The sequence below is a fragment of the Zea mays genome, chromosome 3 (genome assembly GCF_902167145.1).
Source record: "Zea mays cultivar B73 chromosome 3, Zm-B73-REFERENCE-NAM-5.0, whole genome shotgun sequence".
Taxonomy (NCBI): domain Eukaryota; kingdom Viridiplantae; phylum Streptophyta; class Magnoliopsida; order Poales; family Poaceae; genus Zea; species Zea mays.
Window position 1 is genome coordinate 685,916 of NC_050098.1, and position 9,976 is coordinate 695,891.

The 9,976-nt window shown below is 47.1% G+C and overlaps 1 protein-coding gene across 1 annotated transcript; it reads right to left on the bottom strand.

Moving 5' to 3' along the window:
* Window positions 1–258: 258 nt before the first annotated feature.
* Window positions 259–1,172, bottom strand: LOC100278164 (uncharacterized). Its single transcript, NM_001151529.2, has one exon. It carries the CDS (start codon window positions 1,083–1,085, stop codon window positions 408–410), a length of 678 nt encoding a protein of 225 aa, NP_001145001.1. The 5' UTR covers window positions 1,086–1,172; the 3' UTR covers window positions 259–407.
* Between the last annotated feature and the right edge of the window lie 8,804 nt (window positions 1,173–9,976).

Consider the following 9,976-nt stretch of genomic DNA (forward strand, 5'->3'; position numbering starts at 1 on the left):
TGACGTCGTCGACCCTGCTGTTTTCGGTCCGCGTCATCTACCAGTATATTTGATCAGTACGCATCATCTGATTTAACTTTATACTTCAGTTCTTCTGATTTAGTCATGATTTATATTCGGAATTTAATCTGAAAAAATTTCTAATATTTCAACACTGTACACGACTCACATCTGGAACAGCGCACTCCAAAGTCCAATCCTATGCCAATCAAACTCGCAGCAAACAAAAGCACGCTAGTAAAGCAGGGCAAAAATAAAGCAAAATTTGTGAACCCAAGCATTAAATTTCTACGGATTTGAACAGAAGCACGTATGTACACAGCTCGAGTGCTCAACTACAACTAAAGCACGGGCGCAACCAAACCGAAAGCCACACCTCAACCACCGCTGCCTCTGCCTGCATGGTGCTACAACGGCCCAGATCTCGCCACGCGCCCGTCGTCCTCCACCTTGGCCGCCCACTCCGCCGCTCGCCTCCCCGACGCAAACCGCCGCACACCTCCCAGCCCCGGCGGTGGCGCCGTCGCCTCCTCCGCGGACCTCGCCGCTGCAGCCTCCTCGGGCGGCGGCGGGGACTGGTCGACGCACTCGACGGCGCTGTGCCTGGACCGGCTCCGGCTGCGCTGCATGAAGAAGCCGCAGCACCCAGGCGCCCCGGAGCCGCGGCCGACGCCGAGGCGCGCGCGCGCTCGCTCGTGGTCCGAGAGGACCTTCCCGATGCAGGACACCTTGGGCGACCCGGGGTCCGGGACGGCCGCCTTGGACGCGCGCCCGCCGCCGGGCCTGGCCTTCCCAGGAAACATGGCGGGCGGGCGGTGGCGGTGCCCCCGCGCGCACGCGCCGAGCTTCCCGGAAAGCCCGATGATGGGCGCCGCCGTGGGCTTCAGGTTGCCCGAGAACCTCTGCGAGGACCCGGCGGCGCCGGGGTGCTGGCTCTTGAGGACGCACTTGGGGTTGGTGTTCTCCTTGAGCGAGTCGTCGCGGTCGTACACGCCGTTGATCTCCGACCACGCGATGTCGTCTCCGAGGCGCAGCTGCGTCGACTCCGGCGGGTCGCCACCGAGGTGGTCTCGCGAGGCGGCCATGGCAAGGAGACGCTCAAGAGAGAGAGAAGCGCGCACGCGATGGAGGAGTTCGGAGTTTTGCACGCGCCTGCGCCTTGCCTCCGTTTTCCGTTTTCCAGCGTGCGCAACGCATGGTTTAAAGGGGTTTCTGCGTGGTTGACTCTTTGGGGTCATAATAGTAGCAGTAGAGACACTAGCAAAAATGTAAGTATAGTTTAACATCACAACCTTGAGATTAACGGCTGCGTTAGTACAGTATAGTTTAGCTGCTGAGTGCTGCCGTCTGCGTCTGAATTCCCGCGGATTCTTTTTGGAACTTGGTGTCAGTCCGTGTCCTTCTACAGCAGTGCAATTGGAGTACAGCATCTAGAAACTAGAAAGGCGTCTGAGAATATCTGCTCTCATCTTTTCGTGTGACAGTGTGCTGCTTGCTTGCACACAGCACGCGTGCCATGGCATGATGCATAAGCTAGCTAGGTTACCCTCTAACTTTACTCAAGGCTCCTTGCTCTACCTTTCGCTCCTTTTTGAAGATTTCGGGAAAAACATACTAGTTTGAAAACTCTATTTTTCTAAGAAATTTCTAATTTTCCAAGTCAAACTAAACTAAGTTTTATTGAAAAAATGGGGTTCCCAAACTAACCCCAGAAAAACGACTCCTCAAAAACAGTTTGAAGGGACATCTAAATAATTAGTGTGGGGTAGATTTTAATCATTTCTCCAACAGATCCCTTAAAACGGCAGATTGTTTCTGGGGAGCCCAAAACCCCCCTCATTTGTAGCTATAAATTAGAGAGTTTTAAGAGCTATGAAAAAGTTGTGAGCGCTTTAGGGGAACTGTTGGAGACACGTTTTATGTTTTTCCCAAAAAACTGGATTTATGGGAGACTTCTGGGGAGCTCTTGGAGATGCTCTTATCTCTCTGTGTTCCTTGAATTCAATTACAAGTGATCCTGGCATGTCCACGTATCTGTTGAGCACCAAAATGGTACATCGGACGGTCCGCACAAGAGCAGAATCATAGGGCTCCGGATTTCTAGCGGGATTTGTTAGCAATACCGGCGGGGTTAACTCGAGAACCGACTTGTGATGGATCCAGACCTCCTCACTTTATATAGATGAAGAGTTTGGACGATTTAACCCCTACAATCGATCCAATCAAATATATTTACCAGTTTTATCTTATTTGCACTGTTCTTTTTATTCCCTAGGAGTAGGAGTAGTCTAGAGTTAGTTTAGATCTAGTTTGGTCTTCCGCAACCATCCCTCTTCGACTCTACGCCGATTAGGGACGCCCGAGTGGCCTGCCGACCCCATAGCAACCCCTCGAATTCTCCTCCTCGATGGGATCTACTCGGAAGTGAGTTCTATGGTTCTTCACGGAGAAGAAGACCCTGTGCCATCACAGACCGTCTGTGCCTCCGTAGAGAGCACTGCCAGATGCTTCGTTCTAGTGTTTAGCATCCAGATCGACGCCAACAAACTTTTTGGCGACTCCACTAAGGACGAGAGTGTTTAAATCTATCAAAAATTGGCCCCAGATGGCCGATTACAAAGATCACACCGACGTCTCCACCACCAGTATCATCAAAGCCGACCTTGGAAGCACTCCCGGCTGATGACCAACAGCTCTTCGATTACCTCATAAGGTGCAAGGAGGAGGAGGTGCTGCTACAACTCGCCGAACGACGCGACAAGGAGGAGGAGGTGCTACGACAACTCAAGGAACGGCGTGAAAAGGCGACAGAAAAGTACCTATCGTACTTTACAGTGGATCGCCACTAGAAGATCATCTGTCAAGGGGAGATCGATATGACATCTCTCCTACCTCCACCTTAGGCTCCTATTGTAAGTATTCCAGTTCCATCAGTTAAGGCTTTTTTAGAACAACGAGGGGATCAGTTAAAGCAGTATGTAAATGTATCTATTAAAGGATGGACACGCTCATATTAAAAATCTATTGCCATGAGTTTTCCCTTTGAAAGGGAAATGGCCTCAACCATCTCCTATAATCGATTTGGTGTTTGACGACCATCATAAAACTTATGGACTAACTAGTTTGCTTTGCTGATCTTTTCTCACGTGCATAAAGTTTATATTCATATATAAGGAAAATAGACCCTTGGGCCACTTCTATAGATATGGGGCATGTCAGACTTGCACCAGCCTGTGGTGCACCGAACTATCTGGTGCCTAGGCTGGCGCGCCCGACGAATAGGCCGCTCTCGGGAAAAACTCAGTGCTCCACGACTAAAATTCATGGGACTGTCTAAAAAGGAAATGTGCCATTGGGCCATCTCTAGTATATTTTGGTGATTAAGTGCACAACACATATTAAAGTGAGTAATTATGTGCCAAATGATGAATAAAGTGCAAATCAACAAGAAGGTATGATTCTAGACTTAGTACATTGGTTTTTGTGTACTAATATATTTGTCTAAGTGCTAGAATCAGGAAAAGAAAAGGATTGGAAAAGAGTTGGCTGTGTACAGCCAACTGCTGCTCAGTTTGGGTGCACCGGACTGTCCGATGCGCCAGGATGGCTCTGGTGAACTGGCCACTCTCGGGAATTCGTCGACGGCGTACGACTATAATTCACCGGACTGTCCAGTGGCTCACCGGACTGTCCGGTGAGCCAACGGCCGCCAGCGCAACGGTCGGCCGCGCAATCCGCGCGCGACGCGTGGCCCCAGCCAATGGTCGACTCGGGCACCGGACTGTACGCTGTGCACCGGACAGTGTCCGGTGCGCCAACGGCTACAATTCTGCAACGGTCGGCTGTGCCATTTTAGGAAGGAGATTCGCACTGGACAATGAACAGTGGATGTCTGGTGGGGCACCGGACTGTCTGGTGCGCCACCCGATAGAAGGCAAGAATTGCCTTCCAGGAATGCCTCCAACGGCTCCTAGCTGCCTTGGGGCTATAAAAGGGATCCCTAGGTGCATGGAGGAGTCACCCAAGCATACTTCGAGCATTCTAAGTCTTCCACACTCCATCTCCGCACACTTGATTGACTTTCTTAGTGATTTGAGCTCTGTTCTAGTGGTGAACTTGTTGCGATTCATTTGAGCTCAAGTCTTGGCTGTGTGTGTGCGTATTGCTGTGGATTTGTGTGTATTGCTTCCCTCCCTTACTCTAAGTGCTTTCACTTTGATCTTTGTTGTAAGGGCGAGAGACTCCAAGTTGTGGAGATTCCTCGCAAACGGGAAAGAGTATAAGAAAGAAAACAACCGTGGTATTCAAGTGGATCATTGGATCCCTTGAAAGGGGTTGAGTGCAACCCTCGTCCATTAGGACGCCACAATGTGGTGTAGGCAAGTGTTATACTTGGCCGAACCACGGGATAAATCATCGTGTCTCTTGTGCTTGTTTTCTTTGTGACTATTGTGTTTCACAAGAGCTCAGTTCTTAGCCACTTGATTCTATTGTGCTAACACTTAATCAAGTTTTGTGGCTATAAGTTTTAAGTTTTTACAGGATCACCTATTCACCTCCCTCTAGGTGCTCTCAATTGGTATCGGAGCCATTATCTTCACGAAAGGGACTAACCGCCCGAAGAGATGGATCCTAAGGGAAAGGGGATGGTGGTCAACGATAAGGAGAAGGAGTCCATCTTCAACGAGCCAAGAGACGATAAGCCCACTGACTCTGGCTCAAGTCATAAGAAGAAGGACGGGAAGAAGAAGAGGCGCATCAAGAAGATAGTCTACTACGACAGTGACGAGTCTTCTTCTTCCCAAAGAGACGACGATGACGAAAAAAAGAAATCGGTTAACTCAAACTTTTCTTTTGATTATTCTCGTATTCCGTTAAACTCCAATGCTCATTTACTTTCAATTCCACTTGGGAAACCTCCGCACTTTGATGGAGAAGACTACTCATTTTGGAGTCACAAAATGCGTAGTCACCTATTCTCTCCATCCAAGTATTTGGGAGATCGTTGAAAACAGAATGCTTTTTGATAGTACTGACAACCCCGTTTTCATCAATGAGCAAATCCATAAAAATGCACAAGCTACCACTATTTTGCTAGCATCTTTGTGCAGGGACGAGTACCACAAGGTGAGTGGCTTGGATAACGCCAAGCAAATTTGGGACACCCTCAAGATTTCTCATGAGGGGAACGATGCCACCATGCTCACCAAGATGGAGTTGGTGGAAGGCAAACTAGGAAGGTTCGCAATGATCAGGGGGGAGGAGCCAACCCAAACGTACAACAGGCTCAAGACCCTGGTCAATAAGATCAGGAGCTATGGAAGCACGAGATGGACGGACCACGACATCGTCCGACTTATGCTCATGTCCTTCACTGTACTTGATCCTCATCTTGTGAACTCTATCCGTGAAAATCCTAGGTACACCAAGATGACGCCCGAGGAAATACTTGGAAAGTTCGTAAGCGGGCGTATGATGATCAAGGAAGCAAGATACGTTGATGAGGCATTGAATGGTCCAATGCCCATCTACGAGCCTCAAACGGTTGCTCTCAAAGCAACAAGTAGCAGGGAGGCGCTACCTAGCAAGGTGGAACAAGTTGAGGCGGCCGGGCTAAACGAGGATGAAATGGCCCTCATTATCAAGCGCTTCAAGACCGCATTGAAGGGACGCAAGGAGTACTCAAACAAGAACAAGGCAAAAGGAAAGCGTTCCTACTTCAAGTGCGGCAAGACAGGTCATTTTTTTGCTCAATGTCCCGATAATGAAAATGACCAGGGAGACGAAAGACATGGGAAGAGGGAGAAAAAGAAGGCCTACAAGAAGGCGAAGGGCGAGGCACACCTTGGCAAAGAGTGGGACTCGGATTGTTCTTCGTCCGACTCCGACGACGAAGGACTCACCGCCTCGGCCTTCAACAAAACGTCGCTCTTCCCCAACGAGTGCCACACTTGCCTAATGGCAAAGGAGAGGAAGGTAAATGCTCGAGAAACTCCTAAGTACTCTACTTCTAGTGATGAGGACTCTAGTGATGATGAAGTAGATTACACTAGCTTGTTCAAAGGATTAGATAGATCTAAAGTAGAAAAGATAAATGAGTTGATTGATGCATTGAATGAAAAAGATAGACTGCTAGAGAGGCAAGAGGACATTTTGTATGAGGAACATGATAAATATATTAGTGTTCAAAAGTCTCTTGCCTTAGAGTTTAAAATGAATGAAGTACTATCTTCTGAGTTATCTATTTGCAATGAATCTATTTCTAGCTTGAAGATCTTAAATGATGAATTAAATGCTAAGCTAGAAGTAGTAAATAAATCTGATTCTTGTGTTGAGCACCTTACTTGTATTACAAAACTTAATGATGAAGTAGCAAGTCTTAATGCCCAACTTAAGACTTGCAAAGATGACTTTGACAAATTAAAATTTGCTAGGGATGCCTACACCATTGGTAGACATCCCTCAATTAAGGATGGGCTTGGCTTTCGAAGGGAAGCCAAGAACTTAACAAGTCAAAGGGCTCCCGTTCTCAACAAGGAGAAAGGGAAGGCTCCTATGGCTAGTAGTAGTCAAAAGAATCATGCATTTATTTATGATAGAAAGTTTTCTAAGAATGCTCATTATAATAGGAGTTATAATGCTTATGATTCACATGCCATGATTGGTTCAAGTTCTTCCTTTGTGCATGGTAGAAGTAGGCATAGGAAGGTAAATGTTATTCATCATGTGCCTAAGAAAATGCTTAATGAATCTGCTACTATTTTTCATGCCTGCAACACTAATTTTGTATTTTCATGTAAGAATAAGAAAGTTGTTGCTAGGAAGTTGGGGGGCAAATGCAAAGGAGATAAGACTTGCATTTGGGTCCCAAAGGATATTGTAACTAACCTTGTAGGACCCAACAAGAGTTGGGTACCTAAGACCCAAGCCTAATTTGCCTTGCAGGTTTATGCATCCGGGGGCTCAAGCTGGATTATCGACAGCGGATGCACAAACCACATGACGGGGGAGAAGAAGATGTTCACTTCCTACGTCAAGAGTAAAGATTCTAGGATTCGATCATCTTTGGAGATGGGAACCAAGGCAAGGTTAAAGGTCTAGGAAAGATAGTTATTTCTTCTGAGCATTCCATATCTAATGTGTTCTTAGTTGAATCGCTCGGGTATAACTTGTTATCCGTTTGTCAACTATGTAATATGGGTTACAATTGCTTATTTACCAATGTAGATGTGTCTGTCTTTAGAAGGAGTGATGGTTCATTAGCTTTTAAGGGTGTACTAGACGACAAACTCTATTTAGTTGATTTTTCGAAGGAGGAGGCCGATCTAGATGCATGCTTGATCGCTAAGACTAGCATGGGCTGGCTGTGGCATCGCCGTCTAGCACATGTTGGGATGAAGAACCTTCATAAACTTCTAAAGGGAGAACATGTGTTAGGACTAACCAATGTAACTTTCGAAAAAGATAGACCTAGTGCAGCTTGTCAAGCAGGTAAACAGGTGGGAAGTACTCATCACAGCAAGAATGTGATGACCACATCAAGACCCCTGGAGCTACTTCACATGGATCTCTTCGGACACGTCGCCTACCTCATCATTGGGGGAAGTAAGTATGGTCTTGTTATTGTTGATGATTTTTCTCGCTTCACTTGGGTATTCTTTTTGCAGGATAAAACAGAAACCCAAGGGACCCTTAAGCGCTTCCTAAGGAGAGCTCAAAATGAGTTTGAGCTCAAGGTGAAAAAGATAAGAAGCGACAACGGGTCCAAGTTCAAGAACCTTCAAGTGGAGGAGTATCTTGAGGAGGAAGGAATCAAGCACGAGTTCTTCGCTCCCTACACACCTCAGCAAAATGGTGTGGTAGAAAGGAAGAACAGAACGCTCATAGACATGGCGAGGACGATGCTTGGAGAATTCAAGACGCCCGAGCGGTTTTGGTCGGAAGCCGTGAACACGGCTTGCCACGCCATAAACCGGGTCTACCTTCATCGCCTCCTCAAGAAGACGTCGTATGAACTTCTAACCAGCAACAAACCCAACGTATCATACTTTCGTGTATTTGGGAGTAAATGTTATATTCTAGTGAAGAAAAGTAGGAATTCCAAATTTGCTCCCAAGGCTGTAGAAGGGTTTTTGTTAGGATATGACTCAAATACAAAGGCGTATAGGGTCTTCAACAAATCATCGGGTTTGGTTGAAGTCTCTAGCGACATTGTATTTGATGAGACTAATGGCTCTCCAAGAGAGCAAGTTGATCTTGATGATGTAGATGAAGATGACGTTCCAACGACCGCAATACACATCATGGCAATTGGAGATGTGCGACCACAGGAACAAAAAGAGCAAGATCAACCTTCTTCCTTAATAATGGTGCATCCCCCAACTCAAGACGATGAACAGGTTCATCAAGAAGAGGCGTGTGATCAAGGGGGAGCACAAGATGACCAAGTTATGGAGGAAGAAGCACCACAAGCCCCTCCCACTCTAGTCTGAGCGACGATTCAAAGGAATCATCCCGTCGACCAGATTTTGGATGATATAAGCAAGGGAGTAACTACTCGCTCTAGATTAGTTAATTTTTGTGAGCATTACTCGTTTGTCTCTTCTATTGAGCCTTTCAGGGTAGAAGAGGCCTACCTAGATCCGGACTGGGTGTTAGCCATGCAGGAAGAGCTCAATAACTTCAAGCGAAATGAAGTTTGGACCCTGGTGCCACGTCCAAAGCAAAACGTTGTGGGAACCAAGTGGGTGTTCCGCAATAAGCAAGACGAGCACGGAGTGGTGACAAGGAACAAGGCCCGACTTGTGGCAAAAGGTTATGCCCAAGTCGCAGGTTTGGACTTTGAGGAGACTTTTGCTCCTATGGCTAGGCTAGAGTCTATTCGCATTTTGTTAGCCTATGTCGCTCACCATTCCTTCAGGTTGTTCCAAATGGATGTGAAGAGCGCCTTCCTCAACGGGCCAATCAAGGAGGAGGTGTACGTGGAGCAACCCCCTGGCTTTGAGGATGAACGGTGCCCCGACCATGTGTGTAAGCTCTCTAAGGCGCTCTATGGACTTAAGCAAGCCCCAAGAGCATGGTATGAATGCCTTAGAGATTTTCTAATTGCTAATGCTTTCAAGGTTGGGAAAGCTGTCCCAACTCTTTTCACTAAGACTTGTGATGGTGATCTATTTGTATGCCAAATTTATATCGATGACATAATATTTGGTTCTACTAACCAAAAGTCTTGTGAAGAGTTTAGCAGGGTGATGACACAGAAATTCGAGATGTCTATGATGGGCGAGTTGAACTACTTCCTTGGGTTTCAAGTGAAGCAACTCAAGGACGACACCTTCATCTCTCAAACGAAGTACACGCAAGACTTGCTCAAGCGGTTCGGGATGAAGGACGCCAAGCCCGCAAAGACTCCAATGGGAACCGACGGACATGTCAACCTCAACAAAGGAGGTAAGTCCGTTAATCAAAAGGCATACTGGTCTATGATAGGATCCTTGCTTTATTTATGTGCTAGTAGACCAGATATTATGCTTAGCGTATGCATGTGTGCTAGATTTCAATCTGATCCATGGGAATGCCACCTAGTGGCCGTTAATCGAATACTTAGATATTTAGTTGCTACACCTTGCTTCGGGATCTGGTATCCAAAGGGGTCTACCTTTGACTTGATTGGATACTCAGACTCTGATTATGCTGGATGCAAGGTTGATAGGAAGAGTACATCAGGGATGTGCCAATTCCTAGGAAGGTCCCTGGTGTCTTGGAGTTCAAAGAAACAAACCTCCGTTGCCCTATCCACCACTGAGGCCGAGTACGTTGCCGCAGGACAGTGTTGCGCGCAACTACTTTGGATGAGGCAAACCCTCCAGGACTTTGGCTACAATCTGAGCAATGTCCCACTCCTATGTGATAATGAGAGTGCAATCCGCATGGCGGATAATCCTGTTGAACACAACCGCACTAAGCACAAAGACAT